Genomic DNA, 27,325 nt, shown 5'->3' with positions numbered 1-27,325 from the left:
TTTCCCTAACATATCCACGTCTATATTTATATCTTTCCACTGTATACACATTCCACCTTTACCGATACTGCACACAATACCGATATTTTAAACCTGTTCTTCAATAACCCACTATGATTATCTCAATAACATTATACATTCTAAACCCATATCTGAGTATTTACTCAAGGGGTGAGGCAATGTTAGGACATGTTAGGATTCGGCAACGTTGAATTTCTTACAGGCTTTTCTTCTGCAATACCCTCTCCCAGTCACTGGACATATACCAATATCAGTTCATCAATGTGCAAAACCAGTTGGATACATGAACATCTAATTTAAATAAAACTTATACATGAAACCTATCCAATGGACAGTAGATAAAATGATTCCTCACCTCAGGGTAGCAGTCTTGACGCATGATTGTCTTCTTCACGGTATTGACATGCATCTCGCAAGATATCTTTCCCTGATAAAAATTTAGAATATAAAAACACAACTCTACAAAAGTATGGATAAAATCTAGCTTTGGATTAGCTAAATAATGGGAGAAAATGGATGTAGAAGACAACAAAGAGATGCAGCAAGCAACACCTTCACAACATGCTGTCATGGGAAATGTTAATTCTTGTATGCATACATTAATACATTATTAATAACAATAGTAGGCAACTGAAATATATTAAAATGGATGTTCATTAACATGTACTTAAAATTATTATAACTTAATAACCATTTTGTCAAACATTTGCATTAAGTTAGTGCTTATTACAGACACACAGACAGTATCATATATATACACCTCTACTAGTAACTCTAAACTTGGGAGTTTTTCCCTCCAACCAAGACAAAAATAGTAGAATTTGTTGGCATGCTTCTCCTGTTCTGAGAGAACAAAAATCAATAATAAGACAAAAATATAATTTCACCAAGCTTGAATATTTAATTAGATTGCATGGTTAAACTTGTGCAAATCTGCATAAGAAGAATCAGAACAGACTGTCTATTTGCCCCCATGCTTGCAGCCTTTGCCTTAAAGATGGAGAGAATGCTGAACACCTCCTTTTATATCATCAGGAAACAAGATAAGTTTGGAACTATTTCCCAAAATCTTGGGTTAGGGCCGTTCCTGGAAATACTTTGACCTCCTTTGGCAGTGGCCTGGTAGAGGTCTAAGTAGCAGAGGGAAAATCTAGTCTCAAAGTCATCCATGTGGTCTTGTGGGGTGTTGGGATGAAAGAAACAGTTGGATATTTGATAACAAGGCCAGGACTGCTGAAGATTTGTTTTCTCACATCTTTTATCTTTGCAATTTATGGGCAGAAAATTCAAAGATTTTGAATGGACTCTCAGTAAATGAACTGCGAAGGAACGTAGTAAACCTTCTTCAACCATGGCCCCTACCCTTTCGGTGAAGGGGCAATGAAACTAAATTTTGACGGAAGTGCTTTAGGGAGCTCGAGGAATGCTGGTATTGGTGGAATAAATAGGGAGAGAGATGGAGGTTGAGGTGTTGGTGGCACTCACAGGGACCCAGATTACTTGAGACCTGGGACTCACAAGCTTAGACATTGAAGGTGATTCAGAAAACACAACCAGATGGTTAAAAGAGAAAAAACGTAGACTGTGGAGGCTGACTCACTTTCTGACAGAAGCTAGAGACATTCTGAGACAGATGAATCAAATCTAGTTTGGATTCCTAGGGAGTTGAACTCCATTTCTGATAGCCTAGATAAATCTGGTGTGCTTAGGGACTCTTTCTATAGAGAAAGATCTCAGCCTTTATGATTCTGTGTGAGCTCTGTTATACATCTTCTCATATACTCTCTTTCCTAATGATTTAAAAAGTTACTCTTTCTCAAATAATAAACAAATAAGTAATTTCCTAACTGAAACATCATTCTTTGAAGCTTAATAATTTAGAAGGCTATAATTTTTTCTTTTCTTTTTCTATCAGTAATCAAAGTTTTCACTCTATGGAACATCAAAGGATGCAACCAAGAAACATAATGCTGTCATTTGAAGGAAATCCTAGGGTGAACATGATTGCAATTTTCCCCCTTTTTTAAGCTAACATTCTGCAGATATTAACATTGCAGACCTTTTCTTGGGTCTACAACTGCTTTTTGATTACTTAATCAGATTATGATGCTATATCTCAGAATTCTACACCCACATCCGATCGAATTTCATCTGAATATTGAGCTTGAACCTAACCTGACTTAAAAAGAGTCCAACAAACCGTTAGGTTGCATTACTTCATCCGCAGAAGACAAGTAGTTTATCTGAACTGAATTCTTGGAGGTGACAATGCCAAAATAAGGAGTCAAATTTATCTAAATCTCATCAGCAATTATTCAGATTAGCCATGTGCATACAAGTCTTTAAGAAAGGAATAAAAGTGCCACCAAATGACTTAAATCAGCTTCTATTGAGGTGCAACCATGCACAGATAAAACAGTATATTTGTAATAGATCATCGACTACCAGAAAATTATTTCGAAGTTACTTGCTTGTAGGTCCTTTTTGTTTTTACATGGTCCATTAAGGAGTATTACCACGTATTCAATTGAATGGGATCCCAATCAATTGTTGTGGACTTTCTATAACTCACTATTGTGAATCAAATTTCATAGACATTCTGAGAAATGACAAAAGGGGGCAAGATATCTGAAGACTGTTGCACCAATCTCCATATGGATATACAAAATAGGGATGGGAGAAGCACATGGGTAGTATAAATAACAGAACCTATTGAACAATTGACAACCTTATCCCGACCTTATCAGATGGATCAAATCTACTGTTTCATTTTTTTTTTTTTTTTTGAAAATGATCTACTGTTTCAAATCATCCATAATAATGTGGTAAAGGCAATGTGCTTTCCGATTTGAATAGAAAACAGAGGTGCTACACATGCGTTTAAGGGTTATAAAACATCTGCTCCTTCATCGACAGATATAGTTTCAGAACAAGACAATCGTGTCCTTACAATTCTCAAATCCCAACATTTTAATTCTACAGAGAATATATAGGATAAGGAAACAGAGAGACCATTAGAGTTTTTAGCAAAAACTGAATTCAGCAATGACGCTTGGGCCTTGGAATTGTTTCTGTCTTTCTGATAGGTCATTCTCTGATCAACTTGTTGGTGATAATTCATCAATATATTTCCATCAATACGTAGAAGATCATTTTTTTTTTTAATCTTGTGAACTGCCAAAATATAGCCCTTTCAGAATAAAACACCCCTTATGGCCTAAAAGGTCTAAACTTCATCCGCAAATCATGGTGTCTAGTAACAAGTAACAGCCCAAACAAATTCCAACAACTTGAGAACAAATCTAAACCTACAATGTCTCCTCCTCCCCGGTTTCTCTCTAACTTAGTCAACCCTCTGCATTTTGCCATTTTCTCTACAAACTCAAAATAAAGCAATTGCAGCATTCGCTAGCAAGTCCATATGAATCAAACAAAAAGGATGGATTAGCAATTACCTTGAGTGGTATATCGAAGAAGAATAAGAAACCTAACTGTCCTTGGACTTCCGTAACAGTGTCAAAGGCAATAGAACCCCTGGCTAAATCTTCAAGCAAGGGCAACATATCATGAATGACCTCAATTCCATCTAGCAGAAGCGTAGCGTTCACGTAAGAAGAACCTCTCGCCCTCACAAGACCACCGTCCGAAGTGACAAACCCTAATTGCTTCCCCCGGTACCCAATCGAAACGACGATGGAGCTGTAATTGAGGAAGAACAAATCTTTGTTGCGGACCTTAATGGTGAGGGCCATGGAGATGTCAAAGCAGACGGTAGGGGAGGTGCGCACTTGGAAATGGCTGAGACCCACGCGAACTATTTTGAGGTCAGGGTCGGAGGGCCAGATGACGTAGATGACAGCGGCGACCAAGAGGAGAGCACCGAAGCCGATGAGACGACGCCGGAGGACGCGAAGCCGGCTTGGAGGGAAACAGAGAGGAAGGACGATGTAGTTCTGCTGAGGTGGTGGTGGTGGTGGTTGGTATCGGGGCTCTGGAGGTGGAGGGGAATGAGGTATGGGTGAGTAGTAAACTGTCTCACCCTTTTCTGACATGTTGCTTCCAGTTCCACCACCTCGGCGTCTGGTCTGGGGGATGGACTCCGGAAGGAAGGGATTAATGGAAGGCTTATTATAGCTGGAATAATTCGGGGTTCTTATTGAAGGAAGCGGGAGCGAGGAATTTTCGTTGTTTGTTTGTTTTGTACACGCTATTTTGTTTTGTGCAATTCATTGCATGGAACAAATGTTCAAATTTTTGTACAGATTTTTATTGTGTCGAGACGGTCCACGTCCCTGTCATGTTTTTCCACGTGGAGAGGTGATGTGGCAGACCATATTGATATAACGACCTATCTGAATCTGACGCACTATCATCAATTAGGGGAACACCTGAGATTCTGAGTTGATCACCCGTGTATATCTATCCTACCAAAACATATTTAAATATTTTCTCTATATTATAAATACCAAATATATGATGATTCATTTGGATACCCTACCAAGGAAAATTAAAGTGTAAAGGAAGTGATAGATTAGAAAGGAGAACTAGGATAGCTTAGATGAACTTGTACAGATATGTAAAGATGAATCCAACGACTGAAATGGACTGGGCCTTTTGATCTTTTTGCAGTTATCAATTTTGGATTGGACCCACAATTTTACATATTTCTTCTTCTATGATTCGATGTGATGTCTTCGATTAGGTCTGAAGCTTATCCGTATAAGTTTGCCTAAGGGATTAATTTCCTACGTCTGACATGAAGAAATTTTGGGATTATCTTGCTAAAAATCAAAACACACAAACTTTTGTTGATTTTAGTAGATTTTAAGTTGTCTGACCAGACAATAGATTCAAATCGTATCTTAGAATCCCGGCGAAATGGCGACCTCTTTTGTCATCGATGATGAGGTGAGGCTGAAGCCAAAGCCCACAAGGCGTTTTCTGACATGTCTGGATCCAAAGGCCGAGCTACTTAGGGCTGTAAATAAGTTGGATCAGATTTGATTCAAATTCGATATCGATTCGTTAAGAAGCAGATTCGGATATTTCTCTTTATTCTAATAAATCAGATTGGATCGGAAAAGCCGATCCGTTAATTTAACGGATTGAATTTGGATATTGGCTAATCCATCAATTATGAAATATGAAATATTATATATTTTAATATATTATTATATTACATAATATAAATATAATTCTAATCGAACAGATAATACATTTGAATTCAAATTCGAATAGTGCTTTTGAAAATCGGACAAATCTTTATCGGTTTTGGATCAATCGGATTTTATTAACGGATCGGATAAAAAATTGTCCTTCTGATCCGATCCGTTTACAGCCCTAGAGCTACTGAGGGGGAGAAATATCCTTTAGAGTAACAATGTAATGAATTTTGTACTAAAAATTAGGTGAAGAGTTCGAAGAGTCCGGATCTGCTACTAACACGATACAGTTGCCACATGATGATCTATACCCAGACATCTCAAGCATGATTGTACATGCACCCATCAATGTCAACATGCAAATATAGGTATAAAACGGGAAGGTGGGCCATGAATACCCCGCGCTGAGCTGGGCCAGGGGTTTGAGGCCCACAACTGGCATGGCCCATGGCCCATATGGACCCGTTCATATATAAAATTTTTTCCCAGGCAGCCCGGCCTGATTTGGGGCGCTCCTTCCTTGATCTATTGGACCATACCGACACGACCCACTAAGTACGGGCAATACAACAAAACCGTGTCATGATGGCCCGGCATGGACCACACTGCACTTATACATACAAATATAAAACATGTTTGAGATGTGTAGCTATAGATCATATTGGAACCAGGCTCTGAAGATAAACATATAATTCTTTTCCGTTCCTACCACAGCCAACGATCACCCTGTATCTAAGTACAAGTTAATTTTTTACTCGTTTGGAAGGGTTATTTGTGAAGTGTAAATTGCCTTAAAAAATGCATAGTTGTGAGTGTAAATTTCTTTTACATTTGTGCTAATGTATAGGAATGCAAATGTGGAGAGTTCATTTCTGATCATTTTTTGCTCCAGCTTTGCTTTGCCTGGTTTGTTTGTGATACAAATGCAAAGTAGTGTAAATAATCCACACATGCAAAACTGAATTTTGGTTTGCTTGGCTCGTTTCTGATTCATTGATTTTAGTTTGATTGCGTGCGAATTTCATTTGTACTGGTGTAAATGAATGGGATGCAAATAGACCTAGTTTAAATTCCGGTTTACTTTTCTACTTTAGATTTGATTTTTCTTATTTGTTGGTGAGAAATAAAACAGATTATTTTTCTGGGATTGGGGTAGGAAACAAGATGATGCGGCCCCCATAATATATGAGGGAGAATTGAGGTAAGAGCAAGATGGTGCAAAATTCACTTCAGTTTTTGGGAAGATTTGGATTAATTGTTAAGAGTACAAATGAGATAAAAGGTGAAGTTTTTGTATCTATAAGAGTGTAAGTCATAATTACAAAATGCATCTCTAACTGTCATTAAGGGTATGTTTGGTTTGAAGAAAAATGTAGGGAAATGAAAGGAAATATAAGGAAATCTTTATAAATCTTGTTTTGGTTTCCCTGTCTTACTCTTCCTTTCCCTACCTTTTCCTTCAAACCAAACATAGCCTAAAGTGATGCTTGATCCATTATTACTTTAAACTTGTGTTTAAATCTTAGGCCTGCCTTTATTATTTTTCTTTTAAAAATTTGTCTACAAAATGATAAAAAAAATGATCGACTTGTTTTTTTGACAGCACATTTATTACAAATTCGAGGGACTATAGAGATTAGATAAAAAAGGACATGGGGTCCAAATAATAAGAAATGATTTAAGTGACAATAATTTAGTAATGGTCTAATGGATATGAGATTAATCAGAATGAAAAGATGAAAGGATTCATGATAAGGCTTAGATAATGATGATAAAAGTGTCTTTTTTTTTTTTCGTTCATTCAATTTCCTTTTTCTTAATTTTAATTTATATAATTTCTTTTATACCTTCACAACATCCAAGTCGGAATGCCCATCAAACCTTATTCGACTGTTCTCAACTGCCCAAGGTTCAAAATATCAATACAGGGTGATACACCGGTAGGGTGTATCAATCTATATCGATATTACTTTTATATGTTTATTTAATTTTTTTGAAACTGGTTTAAAGGGGCCAGTTTAAGGCTGGATTATTCTATGAATCATTCGTCGATCCAAAACACTCCTTATAAAGGCATATCAAAGAGACTTCGATATGATATATGTCAATCGATAGGCCGATACGTAACGAAATTTTGATCCTTGCAACTGCCATAACTTATTGAAAGCAGGTATGACTTGGCCTCTCCCATGCAGAAGCCAATGGGCTACTGCGCTATTGGCCATTACCATCAGCACATCACATACTTGCATTTGCACGCACGCCATTGCTTGTCTACACTGAGATCTCTTTCTCATTATTTGTGGATTGTGCCTACCATGCACGAGTCCATCACCTTTCTCTTCCGAAAACGACCGGAGCCACTCCGCTCCCGAGCTGTGTGATTTGATATCAAAGGCATTTTAAGCAACAGAGGCGTAGTGGCTGAGGCTATCACAAAAGTGACTCCTCTTCCCAAGAAATTGCAGAGGAAATATATTGGATTTGGGAAGAAATAGATTGATATATGAGACCACGATATATATATTGTGCATACTCTGTTCACAGTCTTGTTGTTTGTGTGTATTACCCCCACTGCCCACACGGTGGGCCTTTGATTTTTCTGTTAATAATTTTGCAAATTAAAAGTATCTTGATTAGACCAAATGCAGATGGTGATTGGATGCTTTCATTTCGATCAGCCAACTGATCTGAATTTTGAACGGTTCAGAATTCACAAAAGGGAAAATTCTCGATTACTACATGTACTTTGTGCCTAGTGCCACTTTAGTTTTCAAATTTTAAAGTGTGACAATTCAGTAGTCAAGCTTTCTAAATGTGTCAATTTAGTACTAACGGTTAATCAACCGTTGAAGTGATAGTTGAAAAGACATAAATGCCCTTCGAATGCATATCATCTAATTTTTTTTATCAATCATCCAAATGTTAACAAAAAAATGAACAATCTCAAATCCTTGCCACCTCTTCTATTCAACAAAGTTGGGGTCACCTTCTTGAATAGAAGAGAGAAGGATTTGAGATTATTCATTCTTTATCAACATCTGGATAGTTGATAAAGAAAATTAAATGACACTCAAAGGGTATTTCTATCTTTTTATATGCCACTTTAATGCCTGGTTAATGATTGATTAACAATAGTTATTGGATTGACACATTAAGGAAATTTGGTTACTAAGTTATGGCCTTTAAAGTTCTTAGACCAAAGTGGCACTACACCCAAATTACAGGATATTCGCTATTAGACAAAAATCATGGCATGGGCCATTCATCTCGAATTATTGCTCAGTGAATGGACATGATAAAGATCTCCATTTCTGCTTCTACAAGTCAAAATAGGCATGGAAGCCATATAAAAAGAAGCACAGAATATGCCATGGGTTATGGGTATCAAACTAAAGATGCATCGGTTTCTACCAAAATCCATTAATGGCATAGTTGGTCAACAGGATTTTTCATCACTTACATGCCTTTACCTTTGTATTGCAAGTACAATAAATTTATGCACGAGAGGGATCTAGAGAGAGAGAGAGAGAAAGAGAGTGATTTAATTACAATTCAAAAAGAAGAAACCGAGAAATCTTGTATTGTACTTGGTTTGGGATGGGCTGTAGACTGTAGAGATTATAAGAGACAAAGATGAATATGACAGAGAAATAAGCAATGAGCTTACAAAACAAGCCCGTGGGGGGTTTTGCTTGGATTTTATTTATGTACATGGAACAGAGATCTCACCCCCACGGAAAGAAAGACACCGACATCTACATCTTACATCAGAAGGAAAGAACAAATAATACATTTGGAAATATTTGGGTGAGGGATAGAGACTACAGATAGAGGAGAGAGAGAGAGACCACAAAAGATAGAACAGGGGCTTCATGAACTGGTAACGAACGAGCTAGCTCTTTGGACTGTCACTCACGTAGACTCAACCGACTTAGGTGAGATTGACGGAGGCGAACTGTTACCAGACATAGACTTGGAGCGCCTCGTCCAAGTGGAGGAGAGGGATCGATGAAACTTGCACCTGAAGGACCCGCTGTGTGTCGTCGGAGAGCACAAGCACTGACCACCACCCTTGGACGAACTGGCCGGTCCAGAATCCGATTCGCCGTTTCCGCCTTTCAGGGAAGAGGCAACGTTAATGGTTCTAGGAGGAGTTGCCATTTCCGGTGATCTCTTTCTCTTTTTCTATCTATCAATAAGAGCATGGACAGGCAGGAAAAATGGGACAGGCAGAGAGAGCTTTATAAGAAGAAAAGACTGTAGTTTTCTGGTTTGTGGCCGGCCGGGTTTATTTTAAAGAATAAGATGATGTGAAACGAGATGTATCTTCCTAGGTTGAGAGTGGTTGTCTTGATTTTTATTGGTCGAGTGTGAGAGGAAATCGAGCAAGAAGAGATGAGGTTCGTGGGAGAATCATGTGGTTGCGGGTACATGCAGCAGATTCCTCCAAGGCTTCTCAATTATTGAAAAATGACATCGTCGCAGTTTATCGTCAGCATCATCACTTGTGAGTCTAGTCTTTGAACCCGATCCTTGAGGTTTTGGTTCGATTTGGTCTGGTTTGGACCAGTGGCAGAATCAGGAATTTTCAAACCCAGAATGCCATCAAGCCGATAAAATCTGAAAAGTCGAAAATGGATACATGAGTCATAAAATCGACTTTTCGAAGTGGCTGAAGCAACAAAGCTCATTCATCATAATTCATAAAAGCCCTCCCAAGCGGGCACTAAGCATAAAGTTTTCCCAAATTAATAATTTATAATACATGTTTGATAAAAATAGGGGGTAGTATTATATAGTGTGGTTGAGAAATTGGGTGATGTATTTTCAATCACCAGGTATTGGTTGAGAATACCCCATGCTACAGTAGAATAGGTGTTTTATACTGTAGTAAAAAATGGATAGCCTCAAGGCCCTGGACCATACCATAGGTGTTCTGAGGGTGTGGTGTGGTTTAAGTTATACCTTGTGTTTTGATTCTATCTATTTGAGATATGAGATTATCTGAACCATTGATAAAGGGTAGGGGTGTTAATTGGACTAGATTTTGTCTAATCCGATCCAATCCAATGTGAGTCCATTATAAATGGATCAAGTCCAGTCCAATTCAATGAATATTTTAGACCATTTTGGACCGATCCACTTCAATGTTTGGACCATCCAATCTGTTCAAATTCGTTTTGATTTAGATTGGTTTCAACCCAAACCTGGTCCATTTACACTTATATTCTTATCTTATATCAATGGTCCAGATATTGGCTTAATCCAACCCAATCCAATACAAATTTATTATAGATGGACCAAGTCCAATCCATAACCGGTCCATTGACACCCTTAATAAAGGGTAATGTTTTTTTTTTTTGCTTTTTAAAGCAAAATACAAATTAGTAATCCAAATTAATTTATCACTGATTGAATTGAAAAAAATAATAATGATTAAAAAAATTAAAAGTAATACAAAACAAATAAATAAGAGAATAATATTAATGATAAGTAATTATTAAAAAAATAATCTAGAAATATTAATATTAGTAAAAACATAAAAAACAGTAAATTTTCTATTTATATTCCAATGCAATAACAATTTAATATTAAGAAATATATTATTAATCACATACAAAAAATATTGTGTGAAATAATAATAGTTAATAATAATAAATTAACTTTTTTTTCGCAAACTCCCAAATGCAAAACAATGTATCTCTCGAGGGGATATAATCCCCTATGACATGGTTAAAACCACCGTGGTTTCACCATGCTCCCAAATGGTCTGTCAGTCAATAATTTGAAGGTTAAAAACAGCTGAACCAGTTTATGGATCGTTCTGTACCCGTTTGGGAGAGCTTTCGACCGTCTGAGCATTTGGACGGTCTGGTTGGATCTGACTCCAACAACCATGGCTATATGTCGACTAATCATCAATGTACGACCACGGAGCTGATGCTTATCTACAATGTTTGTTTGTATAGCTATTTTCTATCTGCTATTCCTGACTCTTGCGAGCAGAGTTCAGTAATCTCCCAACTTTTATTGGTTTGGGCGGTGGACAAGGATGCCCACTCTTCTCAACCCCACACCCTCTCCATTGTTCGCTTTCTCTGCAGTCTGCATGCTTGGGTAAATTAGGCGTTTCCGTAATTACCACGTCGGGGACTTGGCATCAGTACAGAGAAAGTAAAGCGGGGACTGTGAGGGTGAAAATCTGTGTTTTATTTGTTGGCCCGCACAGTCGGACTGCCGGCCCGAGAATTGTTCGGGCAATCGATTCTGTTTCACGTTTAGTCTAGTCTTTGTCAAAAACTGTTGATTTGATCAATGATCTGTTGATTTAGGAGGTTGAATCATCGATTCAGGCAATAATTTTGGCCATTTTTTTAAGGGTAAATTTTTTATACTATTTTTATGGTTTAACTAATTAACTAACTTTACCCTTTCTTAAACTACTGTTTACAATTCTCTGAAACAGAGGATGGAGGCAGGGAGACAGGAACGCAGTTCTGTTTTCCGTCAGAACATGGCCTCCTATTTCTATTATCGTCTAAGGTCTCAGTTTCATTCTCCATGCTCATGACTGCTATTAATAAGACAGGAGGTTTCTAGGACCATTTGCAATTGCTGTTTTGAAGCTGAGAAGCAGCTAAAAAATTTGCTTTTGATGTCAGAATTTCTCTTACCAGCTCTGCCTTCTGCCTGTTGCTGGAAAGAAAGTTTATAGCGAACAGGACACATCAAAAATACCACTTGAACTTGGGAGTACACTTTCAATCGAACAAGAGCCAATGGATGATCTAGATCTTAGGGTCCAAGCACTAGAAGCTATTTATTTGACTGCTTTACAGGAGGCAATGGATATGAAGATGAGGACGACCCCAAAGTAATGGAAGCAATGAGCAAATTGGCTCCTTATACTGGTTCAAGGTAGCAAGATTGAGGGAACACCTACTCAGACGTTGAAGTAGCATTATCGTTGATCTATAATTTAAAATTTTAAGCACTTTCAGAGAATTTCAAAGCTAATTGCAAAGGCTACCGTGTCTAATTGAAAAACCCAACCGGCAACTTTTGATTATCCGTTCATTTTGGAGGTTAAAACCCAAGCAGTAACTTTTAATTATCAGTTTGGTTGGAGGTCAGCGGGCTTCGTGTACCCAAGGAAATTTATATTGAATCACTTGGGTACACGAAAAGCAATCCCTTGGGTACAGGTCAGCGGGCTTCGTGTATCCAGACCTGCCATTCCAATCTGTTTTCTCTATTTTAAAATTAAAGTGATTTTTTAAATGATGTGGCAGATTGCTATTGGTTTGGGGCAGAATTAATTTTCTATCCCCGGGACAGACGATGCAAGCTCCTTCCACACTACCGTAGAAGACAAAGAATGAGGGAGCATTTTTTTAAGGCTGAATGAGGGAGCATTTGAATTAAAACTACTGTTTCTCATAATATATGGCTAAAGCGACAGTTATGTAACTTCCAAAAGTGAATTATATGTGGAAATGTGCTCTATATTGTGGATGAGATTTTAGGGGAGTTTTGTTTTAAGACTTGGAATCTCTGAAACCACCAATCGGAAGCCCCAAACTGAGGTTGTGATACGAATCGACCCACTTGAGAAGCGCTAGGAGCCCTTCCATGTCAGCCATGAGAATATTAGGGAGAATTAGTTATGTAACAAATTTTTATTCTCCAGCGGTTAACACCATAGCTTAGGGGAATCTGAGCCTCTATTCTCACCAGAAAGAAAAGTTTCACAGCATATTGGTATCAGAGTCGTTCGATCCTCAAGGTGAGAGAATGGCAAGCCTAGAAGAGCTCATGAGCAATATGGAAAAGAGACAAAAAGGGGTCCAGCAGTAGTTGGTAGAGATTCTCGATCACTTCACTATGAAGGAAACAGCCGAGAAGAGGCGCCTTTAGAATAGATTACTGGCTAGGTGGCTAATTCTTATTCATCAATACTTTCAGCTACATGGTGTACCAGAGGACCAGTGGGTCACAATAGCTTGCTTGGGGTTTGAAGGCAGGGCTGTGGACTGGTTTTGCTAGTACAAAGATTACTAGTCCAACACAACATGGCCGCAACTTGTGGCGGCTATGGATGCTTGGTTCAATGGTACTCAAGGCCTTAATTATGCTGGACGCTTCTCCAAGTTGATGCAAACAACCTCTGTTAAAGAGTATATGGAAGAATTCCAATGACTATCGAGTTGAGTTGGACGTTTTGAGGACTACCTAGTTGGATTCTTTGTTGTTGGTTTGAAGTCCGAAATTAGAGTAGGAGTAGAGAAATTCGAACCCACCACTCTAGCCAGAGCACTAAGACTTGCCCTACTAGAGGAAGAAGAATGGTTGCTAAACCACTAATCCTGACTTTAACAAGCTCCGACCACCGACAGCTAATTCACCTATAGTAAACACACCACCCCTGGATTTTAAGAAGTTAACTCCAGCAGCTACACGAGAAAGGAGGGAGAAGGGTCTATAATATTATTGCGATGGAAAGTTCACACCTCAACACTGTTGTCGGAATCCTAAACTCTTCTGTATTGACGAAACTCTTGAAGAGGCAAAAGATCCAAATAGTGAAATAGAGTTAGACCCAGATGAACCAAGGAACGAGGCATCACTAGAGATCTCCCTACATGCAGTCGCCAGGTCCAACTCTCCCCAAACCAAACTATGAGAGTTTGGGGTTATTTGCATAAACACCCCCTCACCATGCTCATAAACAACGGGTCTACTCACAACTTCCTAGACCCACATATTGCCGAGAAGACTAAGGTAACAATCTCTTCAGACTCTTCTTTTGAAGTTATTATAGCTAACGGTGAAAGACTCAAGGACTTAGGAAGGAGCAAGGAATTGTATTTGAAGGTACAAGGTTCAACCATCTCTGTAGAATTCCACTTACTTTCCTTACTGGGCTATGATGCAGTTCTTGGGGCTCGATGACTAAGAACCTTAGGCCCAGTAACGTGGGATTTCTCCAACCTCACCCTACAGTTCTTAGACCAAGGAAAGATTTGCACATTACAATGAATGCAAACAAAAGATTGGAAGATAGCTGAGGCAAATCAGATGATCAAGAAAATCACAGAAGGAGCCCAAGCGTACATTCTATGCTTGTGTGCCTTAGAGTCCTGCACTCTTCCAACCAGAGCCCTACATTCAAGAAGTGCTTGATGAATTCTCAGAGGTTTTTCAGACACCTAAGCAACTACCACCTACCCGAACCTATGACCATGCCATTCCACTGATTGAAGGAACCAAGCCAATCAGCATCAGACCATATAGACACCCCTTCTACCAAAAGAATGAGATAGAAAGGATTGTGAAGGAAATGCTTCAAGAGGGATTGGTGAGACCCAAAACCAACCCCCTCATCCCTAGTTCTCCTAGTGAAGAAGAACGAATGATGGAGAAGAGCCTAGAATCAAGTCACTATAAAACATAAATACCCAATACCCATGGTTGACGAACTACTAGACAAACTGAGAGGGTCAATAGTATTCTCTAAACTTCATTTGAGGTCAGGTTACCACAAAATCTGGGTCAAGGAGGAGGACATTCCAAAAACAACATTCCAAATCCATGATGGACACTATGAATTTGTAGTAATGCTGTTTGGCCTCACCAATGCTCCATCAACCTTCCAATCTTTGATGAATGAGTTGTTCTGTCCCCACCTGAGAAGGTTCATCCTCATGCTCTTCAATGAAATTCTCATCTACAACAAGACCTTAAGGGAAGATTAGGAATATCTGTGTGTTGCCTTGTAGATGCTCCAGCAGAACCACCTCCATGTCAAGATCAGTAAGTGTTCTTTTGTTGTATCTAAAGTTAATTATTTGGGGCATGTTGTTATTATTGGAGGAGTCAAAGTTGATCCTTCTAAGATAGAAGGAGTATTACAATGGCCAAGGCCTAGGTCCCCAAAAGGGCTAAGGGGTTTTAGGGTTTGACTGTTATTATAGAAAGTTTGTGAAGAACTATCGCTACATTGCTAGGCCTCTTAGAACATTGCTTAAGAAGGTGGAGGTCATTGCTTAAAAAGTATGGTGTACCACCTCCTAACCTGCTGAGTTATGTACCGGGCACCACAAAGGTGGAGGTAGTTGTAGAAGAACTCAAGAGTAGAGACTTGGCTCTGGAAGAGTTAAAAAGGCATCTAATGGCAGCTCAGGAACGTATGAAGAAACTGGCGGATTCTCATCGTTCTGAAAGGAGCTTTGAAGTTGGAGATCTAGTCTATTTGTGTCTGTAACCTTACATATAGGCCATTATTGCTGTTAGGAAATCCTAGAAGTTGCTTGCTCAATTCTATGGGCCTTTTTGAGTCACCAAAAAAATTGGATCGAGGGCATATCGACTGGACTTACCAGTAGGGTGCAAGGTTCACTCGGTCTTCCATGTACCTTGGTTGAAGAAGAAGGTCGGGTCAAGAGTAGTTACCAACCCAACTCTGCCCCCACTATTCCATGATGGCACCTTCTCCCCTCACCCATTGCAATATTAGATAAAGAATGGTGAAGAAGGCAAACCAAGCTGACACCAAAGTTCTAGTTCACTTGGAGGGCACCCTTAAGATCAATGCCATGTGGGAACACTAGGACAAGATGGTTGAGCAATATCCAGGAGTTTGCCTTGAGGACAAGGCAAATCTAAAGGGGGGAGGGATGATACGAACCGACCCACCTGAGAAGCGCCAAGAGCCCTACCATGTCAGCCACGAGAATATTGGGGAGAATTAATTACATAACAAATTTTTATTCTCCTGACATCCATCACTGCACAATCCTTACCTTTAAAGGTCTCTAACCGATCCTCTATATATATCTCTATTGCCATTAATGGAAACACACAAGTTATCACTTTATCCACTCTCTGTAGCTTTCTCTTAGAAACGCTAGCCCCCTTTGAGCAGTTAACACCATAGCTCGGGGGAATCCGAGCCTCTCTTCTCACCATAGAGAAGTGGTTCGTAAAAGGTTGTGCCTGGGTAACACAAGAATCTTGTTACTATAACAATTATATGGAAGATTCTTAGAAAAGGATCATAAATAGAGGTCCAAATTGATTAAGCTTCATTAGTCCAATGCCATGCTTCCCCTAAATAACTTAGATTATTAAGGATGATACATGAATTACACAATTCTTAGGCATGAGTTTGTGACGACAAATCAGGATTTATCTTCATTGGAAGGAAGAGATCATCATCATCATTGTCTTTGTCGTTTTTAAGCCTTATTTCAACTATATGTGATCAATTATAACAATCCCATTCTTCCATTCCATTTTGGTGCCATCGTTGAGTTTGGATTTCTACCTCACACCCATCTTATAGCATGTTGTAGTCGCAACACATCAGTTGACATCTTTGTATTTGTATGTTTTCATTCATGGGAAGATGTTCCCAATCAAATGCTATGAGGTGGATGTGAGAATCATTATGTGAGAAGGAAATCTGGATTCACCATCCTTATCATTTCAAGGGTGGAAGAGTCTATGAGACACGTGTAAAAAAATTTACTAAGTACTTACACAACATGTTCACTGAGTGTGCCCAACTGATCATGACTCTTGTTTGTCCCAAACTCTTTAAGCCCTCAACTTGTAATAAATCACTTTTTATATGTGTCATGGATTGTTTTCTATGTACATGACCAAACCATCTAGGGGTGCAACTCAAATAGGTTGGGTCTAGCTGAGGGTCATTCTAGGTCTAATCATAAAATTCAAACTATGGGCTCATGCCTTACCAACCTAAGTTTAATTCTATATGACTTTGGCTAAGGGACCACTTGATAACACTTGTAAATGCCGAATTGAAAATCTTATTGCTTTGTCTTTTAGGTTGTGTTTGGCTTGAAGGAAGGAAAAGGTAGGTAATTTCCTTCAAACCGTGCAAACATAGCCTTAGTGAAAAAGTTATTAAGGAAGTTGCGGGCTCCTTAATGATTGAAACTAAGTCGGATGAACCACTTAACAACTGATTAACAGCGGGTACTTGATTGACACGCTTTGAAAGTTCATGTACTAAATTGTTGTGTTTTAAAGTTCAGGGACCAAAGTGGCACTAGGCCTAAAGTATAGGGTACTAAACAAGAATTTTCCCAATTGGATTAAGATGCACACACACACCACACACACACACACACACACATATAAAGTATAGGGTGTCAATGGATCGATTTTTGGTTGGACCCTGCTCAAACCAAAATCAATTTGGATGGATTGGACAGACCAATAAGACATTGATTTGGACTAGTCCAAACTTAATGATCCAAAGTATTTATTGTATTAGATTATACCTGGCCCATCTGTAATGAATTTATATTGGATTGGGTTGGAATGAGCCAATATCTGATTTATTGATAGAATATAAGAAATAGGTGTCAATGGACCATGTTTTTTTATAGGTAAATAAAATGTGTTATAATGGTCAAATGTTTGCAAAGTTCAGTTTAGGAACTCCCTAGAGGTAGTTGTGCAAAAAAACAAGTCCTAGGAAGAAGTTTTTGCCCTTTGCACTAGAAGATGGGCAATGGACCATGTTTGGGTGAGAACTAATCTAAATTAAAATAAATTTGAACAGATAAAACGTTCTAAACATTGAACTGGACCGATCCAAAATGATCCAAAATATTCATTGAATTGAATTAAACCTAATCTTATTATGACTCACATTGGACTAAGTGGGATTGGACCAAATCCGGTTCAATCGACACCCTAGGAATAGGTGGCAGTGATGGTGACTGGATACAGCAATCGTGATTGTGACAGAAACGGTCACAGCAGCAATTGTTGCCATGTTCTTTTAAAGCCTGTTCATCATGTTTGGCAATGCAGTGGCTTGTTTCAGCTTCTCCTCATATTTTAATTTTTGAATATTTTAATTCTTAAAAAATTATATTCATGAGCCGTTGTTCGATTGAATGATTCAGCATTCAACCATTGGTCATGATTTGCTGTCTGTCTGAGCCAATGGTTTGAAGTTTGAACCATGGGGTAAACAAAACCGAATAGGTGACTGATTCCTAGGTTGAACGGTTGCACGGGATCAAGTTGGTAATCTGTGGCCTCAACCCGTGCAAAAGCTCAGATTGAACTTGGGTTGGACCCACCAAGTTAAATAGCATTAAAACTATCTTAATCTACTTGATTTTTCCACTTATTCATAATTTCAAATTTCCACCACACTTTTTTTTGTCTCATTCATTTATTGACTACCAAATTACACTATATATACAAATTGCCAGCCTTGCACTCATTTTATGAAGTTTTCCTTTTTTGGCTTTAAGTGATATTTTTTTATCACATAAGACACTTTGAAAGCACTGAATGGGCCATGCTTCCAGAGGTGTCAATGAATTGGTTTTGGGTTGGACCCTATCCAAAATCAAAATCAATTTGATGGATTGAATAAACCAATAAAACATTGAATTGGATCAGTTTAGATTTAATGGTCTAAAAAGTATTTATTGGATTGGATTGGACCTGATTCATTTGTAATGGATTTATATCCGATTAGATCAGGTTGAACAATAGAAGATAATAGTACTAGTGTCAATGAACCAACTTTCAGTTAATTAAAACCAATTTAAACAGATTGGACAATCCATACATTGAATTTAACTAAATCTAATCCAATTGACACCCCAATATAATTCAATCTTTCGGAATTGTTAGTCAGGATAAGATAGCTATGTCAAATAATCGAAGCTTGAAGGTGAATTGGCGTTGCCGACAAACGTACATGTGATAAATTTCTATTTTTTGGGTAAATATGCGTGATCCAATGTTCAGGTCACGTTGTCTTTGGTCACCAAAAAATGAGTTAACTTGTCCACGTACATTCGACATTATTGATCAAGTATGAGATAACTTAGAACAGTGAGAATATGCAATAATCATGTTTTGTCATTGCTTGTCAATTATACCAAAATGCTTTTTCTAAGCATATTACATGTTTACGTCTCAACAGATGATGAAATCATCTATATAACTCTAGGTGAATTTCATTGACTTATTTATCCGTATTAGTGTAAGGGCACGGCACATGTTACTTATGTATTTAAATGAAGGATAAAGATTATATGAATAAATTTAATTTTTATGATTTATATCAAAAACAAAGCAAGTATTTACTTGAGGATTTCATTTAACTTGTTTATCTTCGCACTTAATTCTCACATCAACTTGGTGCCTGTTTGGGAGGGCTGAAGTACAGTGGCTTCTAACCATCCAAGGTGGGTTCTACATGAACAGCCTATATGCTAGAGCTATGATTTCCTACCCACATGACTTATATTGGGAGTATCTTTTGTGTTTATATGTTGTTATTCATGGGGAGATGTTCCCAATGTACAGCTGTAGATCCAGATTGTATATGTTATGTTTGGTGAAGAAGGGTCGTCTATTTCAGCCTTTTTCAAGCTTTTCAGCTAAACCCTCCCAAACAGGTCCCTAATGAAATTTCAAGCTTTCATTTTCTATAGTAGGTACGTGTCCATCACTAGACAACACTACATTAGGATACTTTAGCGTGTGATGGGAGTGCAAATGAAAACAATGTAAATTCTATTTTAATTTTACTTTGCTTAATATCTTAATTTACTTTATTTATACTGCAATCAAACAAAACAAGTAAAATTTTGAAATAAAAATAGATCAAAATTTACATTCAAATCATTTGCACTCTCATAGTTTTGCATCAATACAAATTTATTTACATTGCAACCAAACACAGCCTCAAGGACAGTGGGTTACAACTAACAAATGAGCCCAGATCCTGGCCCCGTTATGGTGGATCCCCAAGAGGCTACTGGGCTGTTGAGGGCCCACCAATAGTAATAAGTAATAACTTTCTGCTTCGATCTTCGCGGGAAAATTCAAATCAAGAATGTGTGTTGGCGACATCAACATGGCCCCCGGAGCTGGAAGATGCTGAAACCAGGTGCCATGACTTGTTTCTGTTACCAACCACCTACCAGTCTTCAACTCTCACAACCTACGAACAACCATTCTCACTCTGACATGATTATTTTTATTTTATTTTATTCTTTGATTTGCAGATAAGCTTCGGCAGCTTTTGATAATCTACTTTGGGTTCGTTTTCATCAACTCTCTCTCTCTCTCTCTCTCTCTCTCTCTCTCTCTCTCTCTCTCTCTCTCTCTCTGTTCAAGATCGATCTCGACCACTTGTTGATCAATTAAGATGGCGAGGACGGGCAACAAGCATATCCAGGCAAAATTGGTGGGTATGTCTTCTCTTTTGTTCCTTTTCCTTTTTCTGGTGCTGTCCCCTTCTTTAACCTTGATTTGCCTTCTTATCAGTCCCATTTTCCCCCTGATAATCCATGACTATGCCCACCAAATTTCTGTGATTTATTCAATTTTTAGTTGTTATATGCATGATACTTCAATACACAATGACCTATGAGATGAAGCTGTTTGCAGCTTAGAACTCATTAATGTGCTGTGGCATAGCTCAAAATGAAATCGATCTATGTGGTTTGGACTTTGCTGCATTTTTAGTGAAATCTAGGAGGAGAAACAATTTAATTCAGACTTTAATTGCTATGTAAGTTCGGAATTGCCGAGAATTCCATGAACTTTGGTTATCATGGACGATGAGCAGACATAATAATGTTTCTATTGCAAGACTACAATATCACTTTCGACTGTTGGCTCTGCTTTCTTCATAACAATTGGTTACATAGGCCTTGTCGTTTGGGGTGATAGGGCAGATTCTGTAACTCTTTGTAGGTCTGGTTTATTTGGGAATCATTAAGAAATTCTCTGAAGATTCTGACCTCTCCACATCAAACAGTAATAATTAAATACATTGTTGTTCATCATTTTAATTGTTCTGATTGTAACAAAATCTGCGGCAGTTGCTTACTTAGAATTCTTTCTCCGGAAATCTAATTCTCTGTTGTTCTTATTAATGCTTCCAATTTGTAAATTTAGTCCAATGGCAAACATGGACATATAAGAGACTGGAAGATGGAGCATGACCATACTTTTTTATGCTTATTCTGATTAACTCTAAACATGTAACATAACGTATCAATGTCAAAACTTCAATATCATCCATGATCAGCAAGCACATAGACAGAGTTCCTCTTAGCAACTTCAACATGTTTGTACTTTTTACAGGTTCTTCTTGGGGACATGGGTACTGGCAAGACTAATTTGGTACTAAGATTCGTCAAAGGCCAATTTTTTGAGTACCAGGTTTTTTTTTTAGTTTCTTTTTTCCTTCATCAGTTATTCTTTTTCTTTTTCTTTTTTTTTTTTCTATGGTCGTCTTTTGACATTAGTCAATAATACAGGAATCAACTATAGGAGCAGCCTTTTTTACTCAGGTATTGTCATTAAACGAAGCCACTGTGAAATTTGATATATGGGACACAGCAGGACAAGAACGGTATCACAGCCTGACACCAATGTATTATCGTGGTGCTGCTGCTGCTGTTGTGGTGTATGACATCTCAAGCGTAGTAAGCTGTTTGTTAACCTTCTAGTGGCTGTTTTTGCATATCTAAATACCTTTTTGAAATCCGTTTGTCATGTTCACACTGATATTAAAAAAAAAAAATGTAGATGGTTTCATGGACTAGCAGGTCTGGCTCTATTAAATGCAAAAATTATCAATATGGTAACTTCCTTTAGTTACTTAAAGAGGTTAATTGAAACTGTAACGGTTCTTCTAAATTTGACTCTTTACTTTGTAATGAGTGTAAACATTAAAAAACTAAAGATCCATGGATTACTCTTGTCCCTTTCTTCTTTCTTTCTTTTACTATTCCTGGTGATAGAAAATCAGGCATTTTGATACCAAGTTATCTAATATAGTGATTTCTAAAGTTATTATAATGTTTGCACTGTTGGACCTGCTTTTATTCCCATCAATTCTTGCATCCTGGAGGACTTTGACAAATAGCAGCATTCTCTGTATGCAGGCTGTTAATTGGAAACTGTAATTGTTACAAAAAAAGTAATGACAAGTGTAATCATCATCTATGTGTTAGTGTGCAACTGTTCACCTTCATTTCCTCGATTTGCTGGAATCAACTATGGTTGGAATTGCTTATTATGTTTATATGATAAAATTTCCAAATATATCTACTTAGATCACATTAATGATTCATATCTTTAAACAACTATTTGAGTTATCTTACTGCTTGTTTGAAGATACCATGAGTACATCTAATTTTTCTTTTTGATCTATTTATTCATCTTTCTCTGAGAAATCTAATAAGATGCGTTGTATTTTGGTCTCAGGACTCATTTATTCGAGCCAAGAAATGGGTTCAAGAACTGCAGAGACAAGGTGACTCATTGAAATATAAAATGATAAATTATGTTTTTTATCTGTACGAAAATAACATGAAAAATTCACTTTTCCCCCCAAAGTACATTATAAATTTGTCATAAGACATGCCTCTTTCTTTTCTATTTCCTTTCCATTTCACCAATGATTAAAGATTTCATTTTATGTCCAACTGGAACATATCAGCAAACAAAATTGCCACTAAATTTATTTTAGATTACCGTGACTAGAAACTCATTCTTATTTGGGTGGATGATTAGTCTACTACATGATTTTGAAGATATAAAAGACCAAAACAGAGTAGTTGAGCCATTCTTGTCTCCTATTTTTCACCAGAAGATTTATCCTCTTCTGCTTCATCTTTACCTTTTTTTTTTTTTTTCTTTTTCCTAGTACTATTTTCAATTTGTTCAATGAGTTGGCAGTTAAATCTCTTCCGGATCAATACCATGATAAGCTTACAGTTTGGAGCCTGTATAAGAGATGCCTCCAGTGCAAGGGTCATATCATTCATCCCTTCTTTCGTGGGCTTATATCCTAACAACTTTAGATACCAGTTTTTTTTTTTTTTTTCTCTGCTAATGCAAGAAACATAAATAAATAATAATACTAACAATTATAATAACAATAGCAATAGTAAGAACAATGAGGATGATGATGATGATAAAACTTGGATACTGGTTTGTTATTTTTATGCTAATTCAAGAAAGCTCCTTTTAGCTCTCCTCGTTTAATTAGATTGAGGGGATAAAGTTGGTATTTGGTTGATTGAATCTAAGTGATTTTACATTTTCTCTGCTAATCCAAGAAACATAAATAAATAATAATACTAACAATTACAACAACTACAATTATAATAACAATAGCAATAGTAAGAACAATGGTGATGATGATGATGATAAAACTTGGATACTGGTTTGTTATTTTTATGCTAATTCAAGAAAGCTCCTTTTAGCTCTCCTCATTTAATTAGATTGAGGGGATAATGTTGGTATTTGGTTGATTGAATCTAATTGATTTTACATGTTCTAGGGAATCCAAATATGGTGATGGTTTTGGTGGCAAACAAGGCTGACTTGCAAGATAAGAGAAAAGTAGAGAACGAGGTATATAGAAAACTGTTCATGATTCTGTGACAGTTTTTTTTGGTAAGAAGATTTTGTGACTTAGTTTTATAGTTAACGGTTACCTTTAACAGTTAGTTGTTGGAGTGATTACATGAGAAAGATTTTGGTCCAGGGAGCAAGATTTCTTTGTTTCAAATCCAACATAAGCATTTGACTTGATTATGTCAGTTGGAAAAGTGTATGAGGTTGATGACACAGACATGGGTTTAAAACAAAACCCGTTTTCACTATATGGCCATTAACTAGTGGCCATTTTGTGTTGCTATGATTGATTTGTGATCAACGAGCTATTCTAATCTAAGGAATCTTGACCATAAGCTAAGTACTCTTTTAACCGTAATATTTTCTGGGTCTCAAGGAACTGTTCAAGCTAAAAGCTTAAGCTGTTAGGTGAGGTCGCTGAATAGGTTTCTATTCTCTCACACGCCCCCTCACACGAATGCCCATTGGGCTTGAAGCATGGACAAACACAGGCCCATCCATACCTTGTGCTTAAATTTAATTAATTATAATGGGGCAGCGAGAATTGAGCACTAGACCACTTGGTCAAACAGGCTCTAGTACCATCTCAGGGAACCATTCAACCTAAAAGCTTAATCTGTTAGGCGAGGTCCTGAATAGGTTTCTGTTCTCTAACTACTGGGACATTATTCTCTATCATCATTGACACTACACCTCCAAACTTGTGATTGATTGCACCTCATCTGCCTGCATATGCTTTGATTCTTTGCAATGTTTCATAAATCATAATTGATGTATTTTTCCACTTGTTACTTGTCCAACATTGGTGTTGGACTCCTCTAATTGTACTTGCAGGAAGGAGAGCAATATGCCAAGGAAAATGAGTTATTTTTCATAGAAACATCTGCAAAAACTGCCCAAAATGTTAACGAGCTCTTCTATGAAATAGGTAACTCTTTATCTGTTTCTCTCAATAGAGATTTGTGATCCCATTGCATTAGGTTATAGAGAATTGTCAACATGGTTCAATGTCAATGTGAAAGTGAAACAACCATACAAACCAGTGGATTCACTAATCATGTCATAGTTTCTATCTAGGTCTTAATCCATGATACCATCTCGATTGGATGATTGTGACCATCTGATCTCCTGCATTCTTCTAGACAGTCTGAAAGAGAAGTCAATTGCCCACAAACAAATTTATATAATGGTTAATCAATACCATCTTTTTTAATTGTTACCATGGGAGTTTTTTTTTTTTTTTGTGATAGTTATATATGTTTTTTTGAATAATTTCAGTCAGTTTCAACTGAAATCTATTGGTTTGACTGGAGCCAAGCAAAACCCTATGTGCAAATAAAAGTTCAGCTTTTAGCAAGATATCTCCCTGATTTTTGGTAGGCTTTGACCAAACATTACATTTATGGTGTGTAAATGTTGTCAATAAGTTTTTCAGGGTCCAACCCTGGATCCTCAAATGTCCATTTTCAGCTTCTATTTTATTTTCATCATAAGCATTTGTTCTAGCTATTTTATAAGATTGATGGCCTTTTGCAGCAATGCGATTGGCAAAAGCTTGCCCTGCACGCCCTAGTGGAATAAATTTACAAGATGAAGCACAAGAAGGGGGCAGAAGACTGTTTTGTTGCTCAATATAAACACCTTGGCAAGAGTTTCATTAAGGATGGTAACTATCTCAAGCCCTGTTTTACTTTGGAATTAATACATGTTTCTGTTGCTGATTCTGGGTATTTTCATATTTAAAAATTCAATGTAGTAATTTCAACTGTTTCTCATTCCAGGCAATTCTCAAGTCTTTGAACCTTTCCATGCTGTTGCTTAGTTGAGGTAAAAGAAAAATCCCTATGGAAGGGTGGGTAATCAAAAATTCATTGACACTTTTACCCAGCACAAGCCATACTTGTGGATCTCTGGCCATTCCAAGATTCCTTGCAAAGGCTTTCAATACTCTTTTGAACTTACGATGCGCTCATGTATTGAAAGGAGGGGTACGAGAGCCAAGAAGAATAAAAAAGAACTCTTCGATGGTTGTACTCTAAGAACTAGATGTTGGTTTTCAAGAAATGCTTCTGATCAGTCCTGCTGTCTACATACAAATACTGGTACTGAAATAAGGAGTTTCAAATAATTCATAAAGCATCTCAATTCTGTAACATGTAACATGCTAAACTCCTGGTAAATTTTATCAAAAGAGAAAAATTGGGCTCCAGCAATCATCAAGACAAACTTATAATTAATATTGTCAGATTTGGACTTGAGAAATAACTAGAAAGCTCACTTGGTCATGGTTTTACCAGTTTAACCCCCAGTTAGATCATTAGTGAACCATCAAATAACTGGGACCAAAAGGCTCAATGGGTCACTGGTTCAATAATCCAGTATGGTAAGAATCTGACAAAATTGCATGCAAGTTCATTGAGTCTCACAGTGATGGCTATACTTTTTCCTAATATTCCATTTCAAGTTCCTTTGACTGACCTGTTTTTGATAATTGTCAAGGAATCATTCAACTCAAAAGTTTAGGCTGATGCCCCCTCACGTGAAAGCCTATCAGGCTTGTAGTATGGATAAGCAAAGGTCCATTCATACCTTGTGCTGAAATTTAATCAACTATAATGGGGGCAACTTGGATCGAACACTAAACCATTTGATCATAAATGTTCTGATGTCATGTCATGGAACCAATCAACCCAAAAGCTCAAGCTGTTAGGTGAGGTCCCTAAGGTTTTATTCTAACAGTAATGAATTAGGCCATGGAATGCTCCGTAGTATTCGAATTTGGAACATCACCTGTGCTCGTACATTGTTATTCATGGGGAGAAGTTCCCAAATTCCAATGCATAGTGGAATGTGCTGTGTAGGTTAGTGTGAGGAGTGCCCTTGGAGCAGATCCGGAGTCGTATTATTCAGCCATCATATAGGGCTTGGGAATGAACATTAACCTATCTGCCTACAGATGCATCGGGATCTTCAAAATTTTTGCAGGAAAATTACTTGAAATGAAACCATTTACCCTTTTCTTTTTGAGAAGAATTTTATAAAAGATAACAAGATTTACAGATGGATAATGTCCTGAAAAATCCGAGGCAACTAGCTTATTTGCATTGCATAAACCTTGAGAGAAACCCAGCCATGTTACACAAGGTCTCGACAAGAAAAGACTCAAGAAACTCCACATATGCAGGACAGAATGGCTCGTACTCGTAGGCTTCTCATGGCCATTGGATTTTGTGCGCAAGGCTTCAACGGCGACACCTTGGCCTCTTCATAACATTGCAACCATCTGAGTTCAAACATAAAAGGGACCAATGTCAGCTGGGTTCCAGTCCAAAAGTAGCAGCACGAGGGAGAATATAAAAAATTTGCTCCAATGTCCCAGATTTGGAACAATTCCCAAGAGAAGGGGCCGATGGGATCTCTCTTCTATCATCTTCTGGAATAAAAATATTGCCTAGTTCTACCATTTAAGACGCTTCTTATTATCTCTTTGGGGAACAGGGAAGGGAGGGTGCACAAGTTATTCTGAAGTTGTCTGACTACTCTCCAGGACCAAGCGGTGTTACATCATCACAGAAGAAACCTCTCCATGACATACAATTTAGACTTGATTGGACTGTCTGGGGTTTTCTGCACATAACACGTTACCCCACTCACTCAGTCCCTTGTTTGTCTTTTTAATTAAAAGAATTTTG

At 37.7% G+C, this 27,325-nt stretch overlaps 2 protein-coding genes across 3 annotated transcripts; one reads left to right on the top strand and one right to left on the bottom strand.

Moving 5' to 3' along the window:
* LOC148842709 (uncharacterized) lies at nucleotides 1–4,261 on the bottom strand. The gene is made up of 3 exons (XM_088956794.1): nucleotides 3,477–4,261; nucleotides 377–448; nucleotides 1–254 (listed from the first exon to the last, which is right to left on the bottom strand). Exons 1-3 carry the CDS (start codon nucleotides 4,071–4,073, stop codon nucleotides 252–254), a joined length of 672 nt encoding a protein of 223 aa, XP_088812920.1. The 5' UTR covers nucleotides 4,074–4,261; the 3' UTR covers nucleotides 1–251.
* A 15,853-nt stretch (nucleotides 4,262–20,114) lies between these two features.
* Nucleotides 20,115–25,846, top strand: LOC148842708 (ras-related protein RHN1-like). 2 transcript variants are annotated; one of them, XM_088959149.1, is made up of 10 exons: nucleotides 20,115–20,142; nucleotides 20,261–20,309; nucleotides 20,347–20,446; nucleotides 21,348–21,425; nucleotides 21,524–21,691; nucleotides 22,476–22,524; nucleotides 23,557–23,630; nucleotides 24,468–24,561; nucleotides 25,170–25,299; nucleotides 25,415–25,846. In XM_088959149.1, the coding sequence occupies exons 1-9, from the start codon at nucleotides 20,130–20,132 to the stop codon at nucleotides 25,268–25,270; spliced, it is 726 nt and encodes a 241-aa protein (XP_088815275.1). In that variant the 5' UTR covers nucleotides 20,115–20,129; the 3' UTR covers nucleotides 25,271–25,299; nucleotides 25,415–25,846. The 2 variants fall into 2 exon arrangements, with proteins under 2 accessions (XP_088815275.1, XP_088815274.1); XM_088959148.1 differs by lacking the exon at nucleotides 20,115–20,142 and having other exon boundaries at nucleotides 20,263–20,442.
* Nucleotides 25,847–27,325: the final 1,479 nt, after the last annotated feature.

This window comes from Nelumbo lutea, chromosome 8 (genome assembly GCF_056320005.1).
Source record: "Nelumbo lutea isolate HS-2025 chromosome 8, American lotus-T2T, whole genome shotgun sequence".
NCBI classification, from domain to species: Eukaryota; Viridiplantae; Streptophyta; class Magnoliopsida; order Proteales; family Nelumbonaceae; genus Nelumbo; species Nelumbo lutea.
The sequence above is the reverse complement of the archived record's forward strand: the minus strand, read 5'-3'. Positions and strand labels throughout refer to the sequence as shown.

Coding starts and splice junctions, on each gene's coding strand:
- LOC148842709 (XM_088956794.1), bottom strand. CDS start 4,073: ATGTCAGAAAAGGGTGAGACAGTTTACTACTCACCCATACCTCATTCC. Junction 449..3,476: donor TCTTCGATATACCACTCAAG/GTAATTGCTAAT, acceptor AATTTTTATCAG/GGAAAGATATCTTGCGAGAT.
- LOC148842708 (XM_088959149.1), top strand. Junction 20,310..20,346: donor TTTGGGTTCGTTTTCATCAA/CTCTCTCTCTCT, acceptor TCTCTCTCTCTC/TCTCTCTCTCTCTCTCTCTG. Junction 24,562..25,169: donor CGAGCTCTTCTATGAAATAG/GTAACTCTTTAT, acceptor GGCCTTTTGCAG/CAATGCGATTGGCAAAAGCT.